Source organism: Triturus cristatus, chromosome 10 (genome assembly GCF_964204655.1).
Source record: "Triturus cristatus chromosome 10, aTriCri1.1, whole genome shotgun sequence".
In the NCBI taxonomy this organism is placed as follows: Eukaryota; Metazoa; Chordata; class Amphibia; order Caudata; family Salamandridae; genus Triturus; species Triturus cristatus.
The window spans coordinates 223,450,500-223,475,954 of record NC_140593.1 but is presented as its reverse complement, the minus strand read 5'-3'; the positions used below and the strand labels follow the sequence as shown (position 1 = coordinate 223,475,954).

At 43.2% G+C, this 25,455-nt stretch overlaps 1 protein-coding gene across 7 annotated transcripts in view; it reads right to left on the bottom strand.

Moving 5' to 3' along the window:
- The window catches only part of PPP1R9A (protein phosphatase 1 regulatory subunit 9A), a 772,375-nt gene that overhangs the window by 70,954 nt on the left and 675,966 nt on the right, over positions 1-25,455 (bottom strand). For all 7 annotated transcript variants that reach the window (XM_085630850.1, XM_085630851.1, XM_085630855.1 and 4 more), the window contains 2 exons: positions 6,487-6,574; positions 6,327-6,398 (listed from right to left, as the gene is read on the bottom strand). In XM_085630850.1, coding sequence (XP_085486976.1) covers positions 6,327-6,398; positions 6,487-6,574 — 160 coding nt within the window. The remainder of the gene's footprint in view (positions 1-6,326; positions 6,399-6,486; positions 6,575-25,455) is intronic.

The window sequence follows — 25,455 nt, the reverse complement described above, 5'->3', positions numbered from 1 at the left end:
CTGCCTGCCTGTCTGCCTGCCTGTCTGCCTGTCTGCCTGCCTGTCTGTCTGTCTGACTGTCTATACATATACACTCATACCCATACACACCTCGTAAGGGAATTGAATGAAGTCACATGGAGTCACTGAGTGTTGTCCACTGTTGATATTTTGAAATTGAAGAATATTGGAGGATCTTTATGCTGTCATCAGTGCATAGACTACCAAGGGGTTCCATTATTATTATGATTATTTTTATTCTTAATAATAATTACATGTCTAAAGCACATGATTGCCTCGAAAGGTGTCCTAGTGCTAAATATCCAAATACAGTCAGTCACATGCTACCCCTCCATTATCTAGTGTAAAGCCAGGTTTTAAGAGATTTCCTGAACTTGCCAAGATCTTGTGATTTTCGCTACAAACTTGGAAGGCTGTCCCACGGACGAGCCGCCTGCACTGAGAGTGCTCTGCCTTTGGCCACAGAAAGTCTATATTTACTCTGAACCAGGAGCCCTGCTTCAGCAGACCTCAACCGCTGACCGGGGCAGTAGTTCCTGAGATTATTTCTCAAATAGACAGGACCCATCATATGAGCAGCCCTAAAATACAGAGCGATTTAGAAAGAATCCTCTTTCCTATTGGTAACCAATGCAGCTTTTTGAGCACGGAAGAAGCCAAGAACATTCTTGGGAGATCCAGGACTAACTGAGCTGCCACATTTTAAATGCAGGACAATTGTTTAACCAGCATGTCAGATGCACCCAAAGCAGTGAATTTCCATAATCTAATTTGCTAAGAATAGTAGTTTGAACGATAAGCACTCTATGTTAGGCCAAAAGAAATGGTAATAATTTCCTTAATGTTTTAAGGCGTGAATGACAGGTTGATGATAACCTATTAACGTGAGAGGTCAATCAAAGATCATTGTCAAAAAACGGCTCCCAAATGTCAGACCTCTGAGCATACAGATTTGTCTGAGATGACAAGAAATCAGCTGGCAATAACAGTTGTACCATATTATCTGTGCAATAAAACAAATCTGTTTTGTCTTCATTGAACTTAAGGAAATTCGATGCCAGCTAACAAGTGACCTCCCTCATGCAATGATGGAAACTATGACACGAGGAGTGAGTTAAAGATCCAACGATATTACGAACTGAGTATCATCAGCATAATTGATCAAGACAAACCCCTCTATGATGGAGCAGCTTTGCAAATGGTCTCAGATATATATTAAATAGAGTTGGACTTAAGTTGATCCTTGCGGTACTCTGTGTGCTAAGTCATTGAATTGGAGAATGATGGTAGAAAGGATGGAGATTCTGCAGGAGAAAGGGAACATCTATGATCCTCAGGTTCTCCTCTGGACAGACTGATGGTGGTTAGCCATTGCAGGATAAACCCATGCATGTTTCCAATGTGTTGGTCAATGCTTGGTGCTTGCATGTGTTGAAAGCTACTGAAAAGTCGAGTTTGATCAGCAGGGAAGGGTAATAATTGTCAGTGAAGAGGAGTGCATTGTTGACTACTTGAAGGTTAGTTATCTCTGTGAACCAGTGTAGTGTGAAGACAGATGGATGGGACTGTAAGTGATAGTCCTTGGTGATCTGATACTTTAGTTTGATAGATACTATTTTCACAATTAGTTTTATGATGAAAGGGAGGTGAACAAGATGTTGGTAGTTGCTAAAGTTTTCGTGATCCATGTAGGTTAGCTATGAAGGTTCCTTGACTTGGAGAGGCAATGATGATGTGGAGGAAGCATTTTAGTGCATCCTATCTGGACTTCATTAGCACATTTATGACCAGAATGGCAAAAGAAGAGAGAATGAGTAGCAAAACCTTTTTTTATGTGAAACTTCAAAAACAGAGCTGAACCACCTTGTTTGCAAGGGCTTCTAACAAAAGATCATCATCTAAAAAATCCTTGATTGTGGATAATTTTAGGGGGGTAGGCAGCCTTATGTTCTCTGGCCTCCAACAAATGTCCTACCTAGCAAGTAGAGTGGGAACAAGGAATATCTCTATTTTTGATGGATTTAAAAGGAGTACATTACCTAACATCTTCTAGCGCACTATAGATAACACCTTATTCAACAGGAATAGGGATTAGCTAGAGAATTAAAAATTTGAGAAAGAGCAAAAATCAGTATTGTCTGTGTATAGGGAAAATTTGGCAAGGGGTCGCCATATACATTGCACAAAAAAGCAGACAAGCAGAGCCTTTCAGTACAACTCAGGTGACAGACCTCAGAAAAAAAGGGGACAAATACGCCTGTTGTGTTCTATTTGTAAGGAAAGAGCAAATCCATTTGATCGCACCACCTCAAACGCCAGCCTTCCCAAAGGTATGAAAAAGGATGTTGTTGTCGATTGTATCAAATACTGCAGTAATATCCCACAGCATCAGAAGGCCAACGTGTTCTGAATCTGCTAGCATTCTGATGTCATTGAAAGTAGAAAGGACAACCAAGCTGGGTGATGGAACGTGTCTTAAAGTCATTTTAAGAATTATCTAATAAAGACCTGGAATTGACAAAGGATTGATGTTGAATCAAGACCATTTTTCTAACATGTTCCTCAAGCATGATAGTAAAGAAATTGGACAAAAACTACGTGGATCATAAGCGTCCAAAGAAGATATTTAAAACTGACTTTCCAATTGCTGATTTCAATTGGTAGGAAAATAACTTTGGATAAAAAAAGTATCATGAATAACTCACAGTTATTCAACAATAAAGGATTTAGGGCCATATGTAGGTGGGCTAATACCGGTTGGTAATGGCCGAAAATCGGTAAATTTTCCGTTACCGACCGGTATTTAGCCCTTTGAGATGTAGGAGGCTGGATTGAAGGATTCGGTAATTTACCGATTCGGTATTTTAAGAAATCGGTAAAATACTGAATCGGTAAATTACCGAATCCTTAAATCCTATGTAGAGAGCACTCAAGTGAGTGCATTTTTGGTTTAAGGTTTCGTTATTTACCACCAACTACAAGTTGATGGTAAATACCGAATACTTTTTCAAAAGCCATTTTGTGCTTTTTTTAAAGTGCCATGTGGCAGACATACATGCCCTTAGGGCATGTAGGCGCACCACATGTGCACACATGCACGATTCAGGGGTGCAACAGGGTGTCAATGTGACACCCTGCCACCCTTGAATATGCTCCCCTATTACCGATTCGGTATTTACCGAATCGGTAATAGTGAATGGCTTCCCATTCATTCATATGGGCCTCCAGGCCCATAGGAATGAATGGGAAGGTATGCATTATTACCGAATCGGTAAATACCGAATCCGTAATAACGAATATTACCAAATCGGTAAAATTTACCGATTTTTTACCTACATTCTATTTACCGATTCTTAAATACCGAATCGGTAAAATTCGGTATTTAGGAATCGGTAAATAGAAATTACCTATATATGGCCCTTAGTAATTTAGCAGGTATAATGTTTACGGGAGAACCCAATTCTCAGAAGCTTCTGATCACCGTATCAAACTGCTTCTGATTATTTAAAGAAAATGAGCTCATGGAGAAAATATTTGGCCTTAAGAGTGACTTTAATGCAGATAAATTTAATTCAGAAGGAGATTTCCTTAGGGATTTACTCCCTCAGTTTAATTACTTTTGTCAGGGGGAAGTGAGCCATATTATTGCACAGTAATGGGGAAGACTGGATTATTTGGTCTGTCTCCCCTGGGAGCTTGAGTTTTTGCAAATATATGAAATCATTTTTTGTAAGATTGAAGATCTTTTTGAGAAAAGACGAAAACGACACATATTTTGCTTCTTTACTCTTTTGTTTAAAAATTGCACTGGCTGCTTTATATCTCAACTCAGAATTGCAAACGTTGCGCCACTGTCTTTTAACTGTGTGGATTTCCAGTTTAATAGGTTTAAACAAAGTCGAAACCAAGGTTTTTAAAAATGTTTTTGGAAGATGGCAATCAGCATTTTTGGAGCCGGGGAGGATTATCTAAGACTATTGTACAAACAAAAGGTATCTTCCCAAGCAATTTTGTTTAGTCTGTGGACAAAGATGGTGAAAGAGTAGGAAAGCTGATTATGACACACATCCAGATAATCTAAATAAAACCTGCCCCACTCCCATTAAAGAATGACAGATTAGATGGAGAGCTTTTATTTTAAACAATGATTGCAAGGAGAAATGGTTGTCTATTTGATCTGACCAAGGATGTAAGAAAGAAGTATGGGTCTGAATAAGATTAGAGATGAAAAAAGTTGGATCTTAGAGGTGACTTGCAAAGTCATTGACCAAGGTTTGTGTGGAGTAAAAAGGCTCTTCCATCCATAGATTTAAATCTCCTTTAACACAAGCTTCTCTTTCTAACAGGAAAAGTTAGCTAGCTCTTCCATAAATGAGTGAATGTGCCAGCTGGTCCTTCGGAGAGTAAGGAGTTGTAATGCTTTTTGAGTCCATTTAGAACATTAGAGGACGGCAACCACTTTACCACTGGAGAGCAGTTCCAATCCTTGAGTGCTGGGGGCAGTCAGATGTCCTTGGCCATTTTTTCTTACTGCTTTCAGATAGAGTCTTCTTTCTTCTAGGTGTTTCCTTCCAAGTAAACAAATATTCTGAGGAGACGATAATGAGATGACAGTCTTATCCTCTGCGCTAGCCAGTGACTGGAGAATCCTTTTCATACAATCCTGACTACTTTCTCCCAGTAGAGCTATTTCTTTTTTCATAACTTCTTCTCTTGGTTAATTGCAAACCTACCACGAAGCTGTAAAGCAATATGGCTCTTGCAATCCCTCAACTGGAGGACCTCTGGTCCTTCCCCTAACCACTCCCCAGTGAAGATGAGATACTACACCCCCCTTTTCAGGGTCAGAACGTGATGTCCGATTCACCAGGGATAGAGCCAGAAAATATATCTAGGCGAGGTGGCTGGATAGCAAATGAATATGGCAAAAATCGAATTTAGGTGAACTACTAAGATTATGTTATGTTACTCAACTTGCATACTATAGTAGCTTATGCAACTGATATTTCAAGTATCTTCCTTTCAAAATGAACAGAAAATCACTACACTGTGAACACTACAGCTGTTTTTAAAATGGTTGAGGCCCAAACAAAAACTGAAATTTGTCTGTGTCTACTCTGTACACCCTCAACTTGCATAACCCTCTACAGCCCCATCAACTGGTTCTGATAGACGGACTGCATCCTCTAGTCGTGTGGCATGCCTGGTTTGTCCTTTGTGTAAGGAAAGGGGATGACCTTGTAATATGATGTTTCTGTGTGAGGAAAGACTGAGTAGTCATGCTGTAGAATGTTGAGTGTGGATGCTGTGAGAATGTGATGATGCATAGAATGTTGATGTCAGTGTTCTGGAGAATCCAGCCCCAACAAGGAATAAAGATCTTACTTCCTACCAAAATCATTCCAGATCATGCCCTCCAACTAAAACACACCTCTATTGGTCCAAAGTTATATAGTGATTGTATCTGTACACGTTTATGTTTTTTCATCTATCCTTTTCTCTTCTTGCATTGAAAACTAAAAATCGGCAAATAACTAAAAGAAGGATGGCAGCAACTCCCGACAGCATAGATCTGTCACATATTGTGCAGGAATGCCTGATTAAAATGTATGTCTGCACTGAAGCTATTGTCCAAGAATGAGATGCTTGTAAAAAAACATGAAGTCAAGAAAAAGGAGATGATGCTAACTCCATCAGAGTGCATGTCTGACACAGCTTGTGAGGATTACAATAGGACCTTGAAAAGAGTGAGCTCTCGTTCTTCTTGTCAGTGCTGCAGTGGGCTGACCAATGAACGCAGCACTCAGGGAATTAAACGTGTAGATCATTGAATTAGCCAAGGCCAAATCCATGCAGGGAGAGTTTCAGAAGACAGTGGATAGAGGTGGATCTACCATATATTTATCCTAATGTATCTGGTACAGCATTTCTTTTGTGGTAAAATGCTAAATGTTGCACTAGCCCTAGGTAGCCCAGTGGACACACAGATCTGGATCTTACCTCGTTGAGAAAATGTTAAAAAAGGAAAAGGCACTGCCTATGATATATCAGATGACAATTTTAGAAAACCTTGTCCCCTCCATGAATTAAATATGCAAACCTTGTTACCACTGGAATATTGCAAAACAAAATTGTGATCTTTGCATATTGCAGCTTTAACACTGTTTCGATTTCTGCACGCTTTCTTAAAAAAAGAAAAGCAGGAAGGGAATAAACAATGTGTCAATTTATACCTAACTCGGAGGGAATGATCAAACAACAAGGACACCAAGCACTGTATGGCAAGTCCACAGGTTTGGAGCACTTGCTCTTTTGTTTGCACATACCTGCTACTCGATGACAACCTATTGGCCTCTTTCTCATGGAGTCCCTTTCTCGAGTTCCTATGTAAGTGTTTTCTAAAACAATTAAGAAAAGAGCAAGTCAGACATGTAACTGGTTATTCGTGAAAGCTTTTTACTGGAATGAAGCATCATAGACTCTTACCTTGGGTCAACAGTCTTTCGCTTGCAGGCCACATCTTGCCCTGGGGTAGAGCCGGGCACCGTTGATGACGGAAAACCTCGGCCACAGTCTATGGGAAATGTGCAAATTAGAAACACCAGTTAGAACTTTTGACACTATTTATAATTCACAGAACGTCAGTAAGCAACTATGACACATCTGCGCACACTTATTAGTTATTTGGAAGGGATGAGCATGTGTGTGCATCTGTGTGCTCAGATTATCCTCTAGACTGTGTAATTAAGTGTGCTTTTGTGTCTGGGTGTGCATCTGTGTCCTCACATCTTAAAGATTTGGTGTGTGAGCATCTATGTTTCTGTGTGAATGTGTGCAGCCTTATCATTTATCATTTAGAGGGTGAGGATATGTTTAAGTAAATACACTTATTTAATATTTGAAGTATGTGTGCATGTGTATGCGTGCAAGTGTCTGTGAGTGCATGTGCCTTTTCACCATTTGTTGTGTGAGTGAGGTTGAGCCTGTGTGTAGTTGTGTATCCGGTGTGCGGGTCTGTGCACCTGCTCTTTTTTTTATCATTTAAAGTGGTGGGTTGTGCATGTGTAGCATGTTTATATGTGTGAACTTATTGATTGTGCATGTGTGCTTTTGTGAGTGAATATGTGTAACGCTCCTAGAGGTGGTTATGTATCCTTATTAAACTCATCTCTACAAGTCAGACTATAAACTATCACCATCAGCTGCAACTAGTCCTCCTGAAGTTCGTCCTGATGTCATTTCACTTCCTCAGCAACGATAATAAATAGAATATTATACGCTGTGCATCTGCATTTATATTTTATGGCACTGATTTCTTTTATGTGTGCTTCTTTTAACAGTGGTATTTCACCAAAACCAGGATGCAAGAGGTTAAATTTGTGAAGTATGGAAAAATTACATTCACAAGACCTGCTGATTTGAAGGAGAGTTGCATTGCACTGTCTAAAGTAATGGTTATATGCAATGTATGAGGTAGTAAAAAGTGTCTTTCACTGCAAATTACCCCACATATTAAATCACTCATGACATCCTGCATCACATCACTAATAATATCACTTCAACATTTGCAATTAAATTATTGATGACAAAAATGTGCACAGCGGGGGCACAAGTTATAGTTGCCTTAGGGCACAAGTTATATTTACTTGAGATAACTGAAATTTTCACATAACTACAATGCTCTTTTAACCTTTGGTTTTTGCAGTGAATATATACATATATACAGAGAAAGTTAGCAGTGTGAATAGATAGACTTTTAGCGTCTAAGCTCCGATCGGGAGAAATATTTCATCAAAGGAAACTTCCTCACTGGCTGGATTCTTTTGGCGCTTTTGCCCAGTGAAGATTTCTACCTTTCAGACTTTTTTGGAGATTGGATTCCCAAAGCGGGGCAAGGCTGCAAGCTGTAGCCACACTAGGCTCCATGAGTCGGGATACATTCTCAGTGATGTCCAGCTGAAACTGATTTGCTCCTTACGGTGCAAACTAAATCTTTGGCCCGAGGCAACTCACATTTGTTGGATTGACTTGGCAGGTTGGTCCTGCTCCTCAGTTGGTTCTCCCATGTAAAAATCCTTCAAAAAGTTTTCTAAGACCCCTTTTGTAGGGTTAGGCAGAAGAAGTACACTCTTACACTTATTTAAGGGCCCCTGGACCTCAAGAACACCACATAGGGGTAAAGACTCACTCCAGTAGAAGACACCAGCAGGACCCAGAGCAGGCACTGTTGGAACTGGCCCGCTTGGCTCTTCAGGGGAGTCGACTTGCTGCAGCTTTTGCATCCCTATAGCTTAACTGGAGGTCAGCCAAATGACCCTTAAAGTCCACTTCTCAGTTCTGGGTACAAGCAGGAGGAGGTTCAGTCCTTAGGGTTCTCCTCACAGTTCACAACAGCAGGTGCAGTCCTTCTTCATCTTCCACAGGTCCAGAGAGGTTTTAAAGAGTGTTCTATGGTTCTGGGGGTGCCACATTTATATTCTACCTGAGGGTAGGGCAAACTAATTCCTGGGTATCCCTATCCAATGGAGTAAAGGTGCTCAGGGGTGACCCTGCCCACTTTGTCAGCACTTTCTGTGTGTTTTACTGTAAACTATACCACAATGTCCCTCACTACTTACAACCAACATGGCACAACCTTTCTTTCCCTGGGCAGAGCTCTCTGTGCGCACTCAGAGGTGTGGCTATGATAAGGAGCTTACTCTCCCTTGTGGTCACTCAAAACTGGTCATGAAGGCAGTCCTTTTCCCCTTACCGCTGGGTGCCTGACTGGCTAGCAGGGCAATAGCGAGGGCAGGCCCAGGTTTTACTGGCAGACCCCTTTGATAATTAAGGGCTTATTAGGATGGCCGTCAGACTTTTGTCTGACCGCCATCCCTTTTAAAACGGGACTGCCCGACTAGCTGTCGGCAGTCCTGCCATTGGTATCACGATGAGACCACCTTCAAGGCAGTCGCAATGTGTATCATTTGTTTTGCTGCATGTGCTGCAGCACACACCACAATACAAAAAAACTAATTTTAAACATTCCTGCACTATGTGGCAGGCACCATGCGGTACCTGCCACATGGTGCAGGGACTTTTATGGGAGCACCATGGGTGCCCCCCCAGGGCCCATGGCGGAAGTCCAGGGTGTAAGGGAGGCCAGCTATGGGCCCCCAAGTCACTTTCTGCCTATCTTTTCATGGTGGGTTAACTACCATGAAACGGCCAACAGAAAATGACATTGTTATACCTACGGCGTGCCTGTGTAGACAACCCCACCAATGTAGGGATTACAGTACATCCAATGATCTGACGGGCTCCTTGAGCCTGTTGAATTAGTGTTGAACTGTCTCTCAGTCCGCTGACCATCCGCCCGCCATCCTAATTCAGCAGGCAGTGTTGGATTTTCTGATGGTGGTGGCCTCATTACAATGGCGGTCCCACCGCCATTGTAATCAGGCTCTAAGTTCCTGAGCACTACCCACATCGTCTTCCTGTGAAAGAATCATGACACCTACACCCATGCGCAGATTTTTGTCTCAACCCTGGGAGCCAATTCAACACCTCATCAATAGAGCTTTTCAACTCCTGGGTGATGATGCACACTGGCAGAAAGACACATTTGGCTCCAGCAGGAAAAATACAACGTTCTAAAAGCGTAATTTTTAAAATAGTAATATAAAAGCTGACTTGACAATTAAATTGAATTTCAAATTAATATTAAAATGAGTCCTTCAAGTACTTTTCTAGCTTCTCCCAAATTGAAGTTTTGCATTCTAAGGCATTATATTGTAACCCAGTGCTTTTCTTTGGGAAAGCCAGCCTTGCCACACTGAAAAATGACTTTAGGGATTTTTCATTGCCAGGCCATGTAAAACATAAGAACACATGCCCTATTTATTAAATACCTGCACTCTACACCACGGGCAAGAGGGCCTACCTTAGGGGTGACTTATAAGTATTAATAATTAAGGTTTAGGTCCGGCAGAAGGTTCATTTTGCCAAGTCGAAGTGGCAGTTTTGAAACTGCCTACCCAGGCTGCAGTGGCAGCCCAGGAGACATGCCTTGCATTCTCACTTTAGTGGTGGCACAATATGTGCTGCAGTCCATTAGTGGCATTTAACTTACAGGCCTTAGGTACACTTTGCTACCATATACCAGGGACTTGTAGGCAAATAAAATATGTCAATCAAGAGTGTCTCCAAGTTTGGCATATTTTAGGGGTCAACTGTTTTTGAGTGTAAGTGTAACTTATGCATGGAAAAATTGGCAACCGTGTCTGTTATGTCTGAACCCTGAAAAGCACAATTTGTTAGTTTTTGTGTGTGTGCATAGCAAAAAAACATGAAGGTGTGCCCAGGAAAGTGTCATAGGGAATTGGCTATGTCCATGGATACCCAAAAATGTGAGTCATCCAGACATGTAGTGAAACAGGGGACACTAGGGAAGATTGTAAAAATCATAATTTATCCTAGTGTATAGCATGAGATTTGTGATTTGGTGATTAGGGTCACAAAAAATGAGTATGGATGCCACCACCGGCAGCGAGAGGTAGAAATTAACCACTTGAAGCTTGAAGAGGTTAAGAACACTAGAGACACTTACCTTCCACAGCTCTGTGTTTATGGTTATAGGATTGTTTGAAGGTGAGATGAGAAAAAGCACAGTTTGTGTGCTAAGAGCCTCACTTATGTACCCCCTTGAATGTATAAGAAATGTAGCCAGACCTGTACTCATGAGACTTGTTTCGTTTTTAACTCCACTCATTGATCCTGTAGCTACCTCTGTGATAGTAATGATTTTAAACTATTGTGGTTACTTTTTCTATGTTGATCAATTCATTGCCAATGTATAAAACCATTACTTACTCTTTAAATGGCTGCCTGCAGTGCCCAAGCTGATTTCTTTGGATTATGTAAGATTTCTTCACTCCATAGTAAATGTGCAATGATATTGTGTGTTTGTAATTAACTATTTTTATTGCCTGGATCATGAAAGTAAGTCATCGTTTTAAATATATACTATTTTCTTGTTTACTGTACACCATTTTTAAGTCTTTTTCTTTACTGCTGGTCATGGATATTTAATCTGATATGCTGTGCATTGATATTTCCAGCTGATTGTGGGTGAAAAGGGATGCACATGCCTGGTACTACAGAGGGAAGTAAACAACGTACTACCAATAAGGAAGACGTGGCTGTTTCTCTAGTGGAGAAACTAGTAGAAACAATGGGGAATATTTACATGGGGATATCGCCACCAGAACGTGGCTTAGCGCTGCCTTGTAAATAAGGCTCTTTTTCATGCTTCACTTAGCGTGAAAGGGGTGTGCAATGGGTGTTGCCGCAACACCCATTGCTTGTTGATGCTGGACCATAGGGGCCGTGCCAAAAACTAAGGCCAGGGAAAACCTGGTCTTAGGATAGAAATTATTAATTTCTCCTCATATTTTGCTCTTCCTATAGAAACAGCAAATCGCCTTTAAAGATTGTTTTTGTGCAAGAATGTGTCCCTTCCTGCACATAATCAATCGCCCCTGCAGTGCAGGCACCCTAGCAACATAGTGCAAGGGTGCCTCTGCTGGCGCTAGGCAGCTCTTTTAGCAACAACACTAGGGGAAACGCAGGGGTGTACTGTATTTTTATAAATACGGTGCATCCCAGCTTTTACAAAATGTCGGAGCGCTGCGTTACCAATTTTGGAGGTAACACCGCGCTCCGACATTTTATTGTAAATATCCCGAATATGTTTATTGGGACATATGTTCATGAAAACATTCTAAAAGCAATGAACACAAATAACGACAAACATTTTTTTTTAAAGCATTCAATATCAGAAACACTGCTTAATCTTAAGTAGGAAACGTGCAATTCCCACTATCACATCAAGAAATCAGTGCAATTGCGTCAAGCCTTGATCGTATTTAATATTTTTAAAAAATAGGTCTTTAAAACTTAATACATGCAGACTTATAAAGTGGGAAAAGCTCTTGGCTGCTTAGTTTATAAATGTATTTCTCAGCTGAACTATGGAATAAAGTTCTCTGCAAGCACATAGCTTTGTATTAACCAGCAATGCTTAGGAACCCTGGAGATGCATTCTGGGGCCATGGCCTTTATCATGTAAGATATCCCTTCGGGGGTGATTCCTGCACTCTATAAATTCCCTACATCCATCCATCCATCCATCCATCCATCCATCCATCCATACATACATACATGTAAGGGGATCATTTAAGACAGATATTGGCCACAGTTTTAGGCTGACTGGTGTCTTAAATAGCCAAAGAGATTGAGCAGCGGTATTTTACCACCTGGACAGGGGTAAACGGTTGTTAGTCTCAGGAACGGGAAAGGAATGCAGCAGTATTTGTTGATATCTCTAAAATAAATGACAGAACGCAAAACAACGACAAAGCACAAACAAAAGAACACAACAAAAAAATAACATGGTACAGCACAACAAAGCAGTAAAGAGAGAAGGCAACAATGCAACCCAATGCAGTAACAAAATAGCACAAAAAGCAGCACAAGAGATCACCAACACAACAAAATTCCAGAGAACACATATTCGCAAACATACTGTACCACCTCCTGAAACCTACTTCGATAAAATTGGGGTAACCATGTGCTGCCTTAACTTATCACCAAGGACATGAAATAGAACTCTTCAAAATGTGTTGTGATCCAGCTTCTGCATAAAGTAAGCACTGAAAAGGCTAATTCAAGACACAGGATGAACTGCATAAAGTGAGCACTGGGAGCGTTAGTTTATGATGATGGGCGGATTGCAAAGCAGTTTTTACTGGTACTATTTAGGCAGTGTTTGCATTAAACACCTGCCACCACCGTATTATGAAAAGATGAATCATGAGGTGGTAATGTGTAATAAGAAGGTTTGTGCACAATTGCTCTGTGGCATTTTGTTGTGCCAGTGATCTGTTCCATTGTTTTTTGTGATGCATTATTGCATTACAGAGCACAACACAAGAAGGCAGCCAAAACTGAACGCAACACAACACAACAACCATGGTATAACTCAGAAACATTACATTATAATGTTTAGTTAAAAAACACAGCAGAGCAAGCAAAACAAAAAAAGATCACATCACCCACATAACAAAATGTCAGACAGCAAGTATTACCACAAACATTATCACACATTTCCACGGCCAGAATGGTGCCTTCCTAATGCGGTGGTAAAAGATGTTAGCACTTCTTTAACTTACACCAAGGACATTAAATATCATCGGTCAAAAATAGTTTGTTATCTGGCCTCAGAACTCTACCCTAAGATACCAAATACACATCAGAACTGTAAACTTAGAGATCCTTATATATGTCGCCTAAGACTGTTTATTCCGGATATAACAATCAATAAAACACAGTGCATCAAAGTTACATACATTTAAAAATGTAATAAAGATGGTACATTAAAAGCAGAGACTACCAACAGTTACTCAAAGTGCAAGTGCCACAATCTCAAAATGTTGGACATAATTTATAAAAGTATTGCAGTAGTAGAGATTCTAAAAAAAACTAAATGTCATAAGAAGGATAACCCTGATGATGTTAAAACAAAGTTTAGCTAGAAACAATATACATGTGCAAAAAAGAACTATAGCATAAGCTCGCATCAGATAAAAACATGCCATATGGGCATGTCAACACAACGTTTTAATACTGCGATAGCGAATGAGCCAAGCATCATGCTAAAACTTTGTCATTGTAATAACAATCACCTCTCTGGTGTCAAAGCGTAGAATACGTAGAGCATGCCCATATTGTCGGAACCCCAAACGTTTGTACACAAGTTAACCCATTGTTGGCATGGCCTGGTGTAACCTGGACAGAATAAAAGAAAGAGGATATGTACAAGGAAGTGGTGGAGCGCGGCGTTAGCCTCCATGGCTTCACAGCATGCTACGCCACTTCTGAAACGCAAGGCTGCACCATATTTACAAGAATGTGGTGCAGCTTTGCGTTTCCCCCTGCGATGATGCTAAGTTTCTAAACTTAGCACCAATGCAGGTATCTATAATGCATTTCTCCTTGTTTAGCCAACTTAAGACCAGGAGTTACCTGGTCTTCATTTTGCCGCCGCCTCCTATGTACGCCACTCATGTACATAGGGGGCAGTGTCAAAATGAATGGGTGTTGCGGTAGAATACCCACCGCAACACCCATTGCCCACCCCTTTCACTCTAACCATAGAGTGAAAGGGGACCTTATGTACAAGGCAGCGTTAAGCCACATTAAGTGGCTTAATGCTGCCTTGTACATAAGGAGCAGCCCCTATCGCCACCACACAGAAACTGTTCACTGGCAGAACCCTATACCTCCATTTTAGGTAAAGTTGCAGTGGGGTACATCTTGGGAGGGTTTCAAAGAATAATTAAAAAACAGGAGAGATCTTTATATCTGGGAATGAGACTGTCAGACTCCCCGTCTAAACACCTCTCAATTCCCTTATCCACAAATGCTCCTTTAGACGATCTTTTATAAAGGAGTGACAGACTAATTTGGCTGTATCCGGAGCATCCCAAAGAGAGGCAGACCTAATTCATAAAGCATGGACTTCATATAGGCAATCCAAGAGATCGTCTTGCAGCCTAGAAATTATAAAAGTGCCTTGATCGAGGCTCTAAAGGATTCCAATTCATCAGTGGACCATAATCTATTCCAATACATGATAGGTCGAGATATAATGCTATGGATAATCGGTGGATGCCAATATCCAGGAGTTGAGGAAGATGGGGGCACTCTGCCGGAGGTTAAGAAGGCTCCTGACAAACCTATTTTCTATTTTGCAGAGGACATCAACCCTAGCGTGACCCCAGAGTTCTGTGCCATACTTAACTGAGCCTTTCACTAAAAAGGTTATATATCTCCACAGTTGGACCAAGGTAGTACGCATAAGCATTCTTACGCATTTTAGACACAGCACCAGATTATTTGTGAAATTTTATTGCGCTCTTGCTAAGTTTAGTTAGACAGACCCCCAGGTACCCAAACTCCTGCACATGTTCCAAGGGCCCTCCCTGTACCGAAATAGTTTCCCTGACTGCTTTGTAAGGGTTAAACAACATACATTTTGTTTTATTAACATTGAGCTCAAGGCCCGCTCACTGCAGAAGCTTAAAAATTGATCAACTACAGCCTGCAGACCGCGTGAGGTTTTAGAAATTAAAAGCGTATTGTCTGCAAACAGCTGCAACGGGATTCTATGATGGTGTTGTAACTGAAGAATAGTCCGTACTCAGATGGTATCTTCATGTAGTTTATTAGGTAATAATAAATGAAGTAAGGTACAGATGAAGGAAGAATGGAACCAAGTAAAGAAAACAAGTAAAAGAAGAAAGAAACCCCAACAGGAGCAGCCTGCTTGCTACTCAGCCCTACTCTTAACTGACATTCATGCACGCATACAACACTCGATGACATCATACACTCATACTAACATTCTACAACATACACTGGGTGAGCAGGAAGCTGGAATCAGAAACCACACTTCTCCCCCCTTTAATAAAAACACAAAATTGAAAATGCAAGAATGAGCATAATAGCGACATTACAGGGAAGAAGTAAGCGGAAGAAGCTAGCAGTCTGAATGTCAATAAACATAAGTAACTAAATGAGAACTTGTTGCAATTATTATGATAGAGGATTCTGAAATAAAACAATAGAATTAATATGCAGACTAACGATGAGAAGATAAACACTAAAATAAGGAAGAAAAAGGGAAATGCAAACCTCGACAAGGAATAACAGGAATAATCCAAATAACACACACCCATCTTCCCCCTTTAATACAACGACAAAGAAATCATGTGTAGGAAGAGCAAAAGAAGAAGAAAAGTAGGAAATGCCAACAAGCTAAGGAGATACTAACAAAGTACGGAAGGACAACAATAGCGTAGCAATAGAGACAAAACACACATAACAAAAAGGAATTGACGCTCCAAATCACCACCAAACATACCAGTTGGCCATACCAGAATGAAGATGGCAAGAAGAAACAGCAAAAGAAAAACAGACAGTGCAGGTCAAAGACGAGAAAAACACTCTCAAAATGTATAAGAGATGTGTAAGGAAAACTCATTTGTAATTAGAAAATACACAAGAGAATAGTAAAATAGTAAAGTGATACAATGTAAAATCAACGTACAGGTACCATGTAAGATGAAAATACAGAGTGTCATAGGTCCCAAGAACAAGAATATGTAGATAAGATACAAGAATTAAGAAACATATCATAGGCTATTACAACACAATTACATACATAACATATGCCCCAAAGGAAGGCACTGTAAGGTAATGTAACGTAAAGTAATGTAAACCTCTAATTTATGTAAGAAACATTGTGAGTGACGAATCACAAACAGGAGGATAAGGCACATGTAAAGTAAGGTAACACAATGGATAACAGAGTAGGTGACCTGACAAGTCACGAAACATGGCATGGTAACATACCATAATGGATAACAGTGCTGGAGACCTGACAAGTCACACAACATTGGAATGTAACATACAGTGATGCATAACGCTGGTGACCTGACAAGTCACGTAACATAAGAGGAAAATCACTCATAGATCTCAATCCGAAATTCCCTATGGAATTTTTAAACCTATTAACGTTGCAATAAATACTATGATAGAAACACTGAAGATTCTCCAATAAGAATTGAGAAGGAATCACTGTAAAGTAAGGTATACAGCCAGTAGGCTATTAAAACAAATGCGCTAAACCCTGCAAATACTGGTCCAAGGAATGACTGTAAAGTAAGGTATACAGCCAGTAGGTTATTAAAACAGATGCTCTAAATCCTGCAAATACTGGTCCTCTCAAGTACTGAACAAAATGTAAAATAAGTACTAACAATAGGTGACAATAAATGTCAGCGTAAAATGTGAGAACACAAGGAAATGCATGTTGGCAAAATGGTTCATAACAAAAATGATAAGCATTTTAAACTTTAAACAACGTTCCAATAAAATAATCAGATAAAACAAATAAAGTGGCCATCGTAGTCATTGTAGAGTGGAGCTGATGCATTACACTGAATGGAACAGTACCTTGCGTCGTGTAATGAACATCGGATTTCGAAGGAAATGCACCACACATGAAGTACACTGCAATTAACATGCTAATACGTGGACTTTTCATTTTCCAAAAAGGTGCAGTGGTGCTAGATGACCGCTAGATGGCACTGCTACGTGGCCAGTGAAACTGCAATGCTGTACCCACGATGCCAAGACGACGAAAACATTTTTATTTCAGTTTCATTTCTTCTTTTTCTCTTTGGGTCCAACCAACTGGCAAGAAGATTGAAAGTACATCAAAATGCCGATTACAAGCTGGAAACACCCCAGCATTGGCAGCCAGCAAGGAACTGGAAGTGCTTGGCGTGGAGGTGAGGCCGAACGACGAGCTTGCCGACCGTTTGAAACGTGGTTGGCAGCCGGGACATCTGGATCACTGCCCTTGACAACCGCATGATGGCGGCACGCTTGGTGACGCCGTGCTGGGTGGCTCCCGGCATCACCGTGGTTCCAAATGTCACCAAGTGGAAGGAAGAATGGCAGCACACGTCGATGAGGCATCGCAAGAACACGAGACACAAGTAAGGCTGCACGCGCTGTGTTGGTCTTCGGCTCGTGTCAATTTAAAAATGTATGGCAGCGGTTTAACCACCGTTACGGAAGCACACAGAGGAAAATATGTAAAACGCCCAAAGTACTCAGAATTAGTGTCACGAAGCCTATGTCACCGCAAATTTGAAGGTGAAGGCGCAGACTCCAGTTGCTAGCACCGCAACATAAGACAGGTTTAACAGACACAGTGGTACAGGGTTTTTCTCCACAAAAATGACCTCCCAGGACACTCGAAAGTAGAAAAGCAAAAAGGATTGAACTGTATATTGCACTTGAAATGACTGGTAACCGTAGAAGGCAAACGGCTGGGCCCAACTATGAAGCAAAGCAAAAGTAGAAAGCACAGTAGTACTTGACGCTCTTCCTCACACAAAAGGTGATAGTATTCCAAGGCAGATTACAGCAGGCAGGCAGTAAACTGGTACGCTAGAACTGTAGGCAAATGCCGCAGGGACAGTAACAGTAGAGTTGTAAGCAGAAGGAGCAGTTAGACAGAAACAATTGATTCAACAGGGCACTCACAAGGTGGCAGAATAGTGCTCCAAGGCAGAAGTAAAGGCAGAAGTTACAGGTTCCAAGAGCGTAAATAAGAGGAAACACTCTCAGGCAGGTTACATTAATCAGATACCAAGCAGGATTGAAGCAGAGACTGGCACGTAGGTGTTATGGGCGACCGGTGTAAGGTCACTGTTGGGCTTCAAAGTTAGCAGGATGCCAGAAGGTTTTAAAGTTCAATAGTAGTTACAAGATGCTCGTACCTTGGAGTTGCTTTAAATTTCAGTAGTCCTTTAGGGACACATGTAGGTTTGTCAGATCGTCACCAGTGTTGTAACTGAAGAATAGTCTGTATTCTGATGGTATCTTCATGCAGTTTATTAGATAATAATAAATGAAGTAAGGTACAGATGAAGGAAGAATGGAACCAAGTAAAGAAAACAAGTAAAGGAAGAAAGAAACCCAAACAGGAGCAGCCTGCTTGCTACTCAGCCCTACTCTCAACTGACATTCATGCACGCATACAACACTCTATGACATCATACACTCATACTAACATTCTACACCATACACTGGCTGAGCAGTAAGCTGAAAGCAGATACCACATATGGCCCAATTTTGATGCATCATTCACAGGAAAATCAAGTGCTTCGGCTAAATCATTAATATAGAGCATAAATAATGTCAGAGTCAGCACACAGCCCTGGTGAACACCTGTCGCAATGTTAAAGGGATCCGTAAGCTCGCCTTTATTGCCATGCCTAACACGAGTGGTGTTGTAAGTATGCTAGCTAATTAGGACAAACAAAAGATTGGCGGGAACATCCATCTGCTTCAGGACTTCGCACAACTTAGCTCTAGGAATGAAATCAAAAGCAGATGCTAAGTCGACAAAGACAACGTACAAGTAGCCTTTGTCAAGCATTATGGTATTCCAGTATAAACTACAGAAGCAAAGCATTCAATCCACCATACTAACTCTGTTTCTAAAACCTGCCTGCGTGTCTAAAAGGATAGAGTCATGCTTGACCCAATCCAGCAACTTCTCTAGAATCAAACAGAAAAAGAGTTTCTGAGAGGTGTTAATAAGTCTGATCGGCCTGTAGTTGCCAGGGTCGTCTTCACTGCCTTTTTTATAGATAGGAACAATCTCAGTGGTCAGCCAGGACCCAAGGATTGGACCACCTTCCAATACAGAGTGGAAGAACAATAGGAATCAGGAGGCCCATCCCTGGAGTTCTGTTTAAAACACATCCCCAGGAACAGAAGGAGAAATCGGGGCCTGGCGCTTTATGTAAAGGAATCGCCTTAATTTCCACCAGGACATCCTTATACTGAAGGGTCAATAGGGTGCCCACACTTACAGAGGAAAGAGTGGAATCTCCAATCTCACTATTCTCACAAGCGGGCTTAGCTGCATAGATCTTCTGGGAATGATCCACCCAGGTCTGAGCTTGCAGATTATAGTCAATACATGTGGCAACATTTTGTTTGCCATGGGCCACTATACCCCTGAATGATTTAGTATTCCTTGCCCTGGGACCAACAACCAGATTCTCCCATAACTTGCATGCCCTTTTACATTTAGCCTGCAAGAGTGCCTCTTTATAGTCTTTCCTGGCCTTGGGAATGTCTCGTCTATTTCCAACTTTTAGGCTCTGTATAAGTGTGTCTTGACTTCCTGCAGAGACTATCAAACCAAGCACAACGAGTTTGAGGCCTGGGGTCATACGGCCATCTTTACTTAACAAGCCTTCGAGACAATGAAGCATTTTGGGGGGAATGAAGAACAAACACAGGGTCATGGTTGAAGGTCCACCGCGGCCCACTACCTCCAGAGTATCAGCCAACTGGACATAGATCTGGCCCAGCACATTTGAGCCCATACAAACAACCTCCCATTTTAAGGCCCACTTATTATTCATAATGTGCCATTTCGGGCCAGATATGGAGGTGCCACCGCAATGGACACAATGCCCAGGCCCACTAAGAATCAGATTAAGGGTGTTGTGATCACTATCATGGCGCTCTATAACCACCATGTCTTTAAGAGAGGGCCACAACTGCAATGATAAGAATATATAATCAATACAGTTATTTTGCAGTACTCACTTAAAGGTATGGGCACCTCTGTGATCTCAAATGGACCAACCATCACAGGCAAAGGACCACTAAATATAAAAGAGCATGAACATATATCTATGGATGTAGAAATAGAGTTAATTTGCATGAAATTAGATATACAACAAGAATTACCTGTCTCACAAAAAACTGTGAAGATTAGATTGTCACCAGATGGCCAACCATACTAATATTATTGGGTAAATGGGACTATGGGCATATGCTTTAAAGCTTGTTCTAAGAAGACTATGAATACTGTCTACTTATCTTTGCAGATTTATATAGAGCAGACCATACCTCATGGGCATCAGATTGTTGTACAATAAATGGAAATGTAAAAATGTTTTAGAAAGTCTCTGCTAATTGCATTCAAATGATTAGGAAGTTACACACTGGCATAGTTTAATTATATAATAAGGAGGAGTTATAGACAAACACAATAGGAAAAATAATTAGGAATAAAAAAAGATGGAGACTATTCAGCAGTCGCAGAGCAACCCATTATAAATAGGCTAGTGGCTACCATTGATGAATTTGGGGACGGGCATGACTCACAAGAGATGAAATATTCATTTTACTCAGGAGTAACTTGCACACTTTGTATTTTATGAAACTTGACTGTATTTCTACAGACAGACATAGTTGTCAGTGAAACTGTGATATATGTTATCCATGAAAACATTGTTCAGCTGATTGAATGAATAAGTACCGCTTTTGTATTGTCGGTGCAGCTGAACATCGGGTGATTTTTCTGACCCAGACAAAAACATAAAGTACATAGGCTGGTTGGCTGTAGACATGGGCATTGAGCCAGGTCTAAAGCAGTCATGTAGATTTCCTGCAGGTGGGGCAATCAGGTTAATTGGCAGAGGAGGCTTTGGCTTGTTACAACATCAAAACAAAAACGGATAGCTATTTTTAGGATTAAGGGGTCCACAGTTCAACTCCCAGACCAAACTTTGCTATTGGTTTGATTTGTGGGATGTCTTGAAATTGGTTGTCATTATCAAGTGGCACAGGATAACAGGTAATGGGGGGCTCAGTGCCAGCGGGTGCCATTCCCTGAGACATGGCGGAGTTACAGGGCTATCCAACTGTCTTGGTCCTCAAAATCAAAAGACACACAGATGATGGACAGAATGCAGAGCAAATCAAACATCCCCCCCCCCACTCAAGAGATCTGGGCTCCATCCATTGTTATTTTGCTCACCGTGCGACCCCAGTTTGTACCAAGCCATATGCAAAACAGTCTTGACCCTGTTCTTCATGGGAATAGTCCAACCTGAACTGCCAAACCAGGCCCTACCTAGACCGGAAACAAGCATCCTAGGACCTGTTTCCGGCCATCACCCTTCATCAGCAAAGATAGCTTGAATCTAGTGACACAGTGAGCCCGGGACCCACATCTGGGCATACCCAGTACACTTAGGGCGAGAAAGCAAAAGACACACAGATGATAGACAGAATGCAGAGCTAATCAAACCTTCATCTTCAGTCAAGAGATCTGGCTTAAATCCATCATTCTTTTGCTCAACATGCCGCCCCAGTTTGTACCCAGCCATATGCAAATCGATCTTGACCCTGTTCCTCATGGAAACAGTCAAGCCTGAACTGCCAAGCCAGGTCCTCCCTGGACCAGAAACAAGCATCCTGGGACCAGTTTTGGGACATCACCCCTCATCAGCCAGGCTAGCTTGAATCCAGTGACACAGGGAGCCAGGGACCCACATCTGGGCATACCTGGCGCAGGAAGCAAAAGACACAGATCATGGACAGAATGCAGAGCAAATGAAACATTCACCCCCAGTCAAGAGATCCGGGTTAAATCCATCATTCTTTTGCTCACCAGGCCACCCCAGTTTGTACCCAGCCATATGCAAATCAGTCTTGACCCTGTTCCTCATGTGACCAGTCCAGCCTGAACTGCCAAACCAGGTCCTCCCTGGACCGGAAACATGCATCCTGGTACCGGTTTCAGGTTATTACACCTCATCAGCCAGGCTAGCTTGAACCCAGTAACACAGTGAGCCCGGGACTCAAAATCAACCAAGAAAATGTGCCCAAAAAAGCGGGTTTCATGCAATCAATTGAAAAAGTCCCCAGAGTAGAGGGCCTTGAGACAGTACCTCTTTTTATTATTATTATAATTAAAATTTGTTGAGCGCAGGCGAGTCATCCCTGAGGGGATCTCTTGGCGCCAGGGTAGCAGACAGCAAATTAAAGAGTGCTCGTTAGTGACAAAACAGCCAGGTTTCAAGCAATTTCTTGAACTGTCCCAAATTGGAGCAGACTTGAATGTCATCTGGCAGTCTATTCCAATGGACGGGGGCTAGGTGTGAAAAAGCACGACCTCCCATTCTGTCTCTCCTGATTCTCCGAGTGCAGAGCAGCTGTCGACTGCTCGATCTCAATTGGCGTGCGGGGATATATGGTTTTAATTTCTTCCACGCGCTAGAACGGGGCGGCCTCACAGCTCAGATTTCACCGGCCCGGGTGGGAGGACTTGCCCTCGGGCCCCCCGGGGATGGAGAAAGGGACGGGCCCCCGCCAGCAGGAGAGGCCGCTGGTATCCCTGCGGCTACGTAACGCCGGCAGACTCTATTACCGGAGCAACCACACAGCTTGCCGCACCCCCGCCTGCCCAATGGGCGACACTCACCCGCGGGGGCACCTGACGCCCACGGTTGACTCTTGCATAAGAGTACTGCGCAGCAACGGAACACAGTGCCGAGGGGCCCATCATCGGCTAAGACTGCGCCTCACCCTGTTAACGGGTCCTCTTCACGTTCGCGGGGCCCCCAACGGACAGTATGGGCAAACCCAAAGCGGCGACGCCGGCCCCCGGGGCTGCGTCGGAGGCTCTGGCCAGCCAATCTAGTGGTGCCTCCAAAGCCACTGGATCGTCGGGGGATACCTCTCTATCGGCCAAGCTCGACAAGGGTCTGGCAGCGATAGAGCAGTTGCGGCTCTCCCTGGAACACCAGCTGGGCACCCTCACTACGGACGTCAGCCTCCTCCACGATGATCATCATAAGCTATTGGATAAAGTTTCAGACAACGCAAGAGCAGTCAAAGACATCCAACCTATGGTGCAGACACACCAGGACTCGATACGTACCCTGATGGGTCGCATGACCACCATGGAAGAACGCATCGATGACCTGGAAGGGCGGTCACGACGCTGTAACATCCGCGTCCTTGGCCTGCCAGAGGGAATTGAACGATCTGACGCAGTGGAGTATATGGAGACCTGGACTAAATTAATCACCCCCAGTGATGACCGCACAGCGTACTTCTCCATCGAAAGGGCCCACCGAGTTCCAGCGCATCGCCCCCAGCTGGGAGCCCCGCCACGTCCAATGCTGACCAAATTTCTACACTTCAGAGACCGTGATGTGGTGCTCCGGGCGGCCCAGCAGTCGGGACCGCTCTGAGTCGAGAACAAAATCATCATGCTCTTCCCCGACTACTCCCGAGCGGTCCAGCGCCAAAGGGCGTCCTTTTTGGAAGTGAAACGACGCCTACGGGCGGAGAAAATACAGTACTCCCTGCTTTTCCCGTCCCGCCCTAAAATCATACACAATGGCGTTACTCACTTCTTTACAACCCCAGAGGAGGCGCATGACTGGGCGGACCAGAACTGTACCGCGGGCCACCGAGCAGAGCGTACCCAAGAACAACGTGTGAGAGCAGCGGGCCACAGAAGAGAACGCTCACGGAGGCGAAACCGTCCAGGTGCCCCTGCATCGCTTCCACATACCATGGGGTCTTCGGACCCGGAGCAGATAGTTCAGAAGAGGCGCCAGGCCCTGAAAGCGGCAGTGGGCCTTTGTCCCGCCTCCCCAGCAACAGACTTTGAACGCGCCACCCATATATTTACGTCAGAGGAGGAGGGGGACAGCGAGGCGATGCAGTCCGGGGTGGACTTGGTGGCTCTACCCTCGGTCACCCCGCGAACGGCAGACGACCTGATATGACTGACTGGACCCTTGCAACATGTTGAGAATTTATGGCGAGGGGAGATGCCCTCAGTGTACTGATACTGATAGCTCCCGCACTGCACGCGTCCCCTCGCCACCTCAGGGCCTACTATTCCCAGATGCAAATAGGCAGACCAGCAGCTAGTCACAGATAGCGCGCATAGCCCACATGTTGAGACCCCTAGCGGACACGGGCCGACACCCCTATATTATGTTGATGCTCTCGCACCAATTGTGAGCTAGTTTGGACGTATCGCCTATGACGATAGGTCCCCCGCGTTGGGGCAGGTTATTTTCGCCTCACCCCAGTTTCGCCTTCCCCCTGAACACGAATCTTCTGCACTGTGTCCTAGTCCACAAGTCGCTGAGCAGCTGCACTGACATCTTAGTGGCGCGGGCATGGGGAGAATGGGTCAGAGCTTGATACTTCCGGGGGAGCCCGCTGGCCCATCCTGCGCTATACGCTGTACGCGTGCACCGATGGCACACACTGGTAGAACCACAATTCTTACACTGAATGTGCGCGGCATGCATACTGCGCGCAAGAGATACTCCATATATGCATACATCAAGCGCCACCAAGCACAAATTGCGTTTCTGCAGGAGACGCACCTTACAGCAGACGAGGTGGCGAAATTGCGCAGGCGATGGAGGGGAAACATATGCGCTATGACTTATTCAGCCTTCGCCCCGGGCACCCTCATATAGGTACGTCCCGTGGTTCCATTTCAGGGACAGTCTCACATCATTGATCCAGCTGGCCGATACATTTTATTACTAGGCCGGTTGGACGGTCAGGCAGTACTACTGGGAAGCCTCTATGGGCCCAACGCCAACCAAAATAAATTTTGGGACGTGCTGTCCACTCCCCTAAGCACATACACACAAGTACCCTGGATCCTGGGTGGGGATTACAACTGCGTGCAAAACATAGCACTGGACAGGTCTCATCCTCCCCATCCGACATCCCCCATTGTAGTGCAGGCAAAGCGGTTTGCAACATGGGCGCAACACTGGTCCCTTGCGGATGCTTGGCGAACCCGAAATCCTACCACCAGACTCTACTCGTTCCACTCAAGATCTCATGACTTTAGGGTGCGCCTGGACTGTTTCCTTTGCTCCCCTACCATCCTACCTATCATCTCAGACACGGACTATTTAGGTAGAACCATATCAGATCATGACGCCCACACAATAACGATCCGATGGCGCCCGCCACACC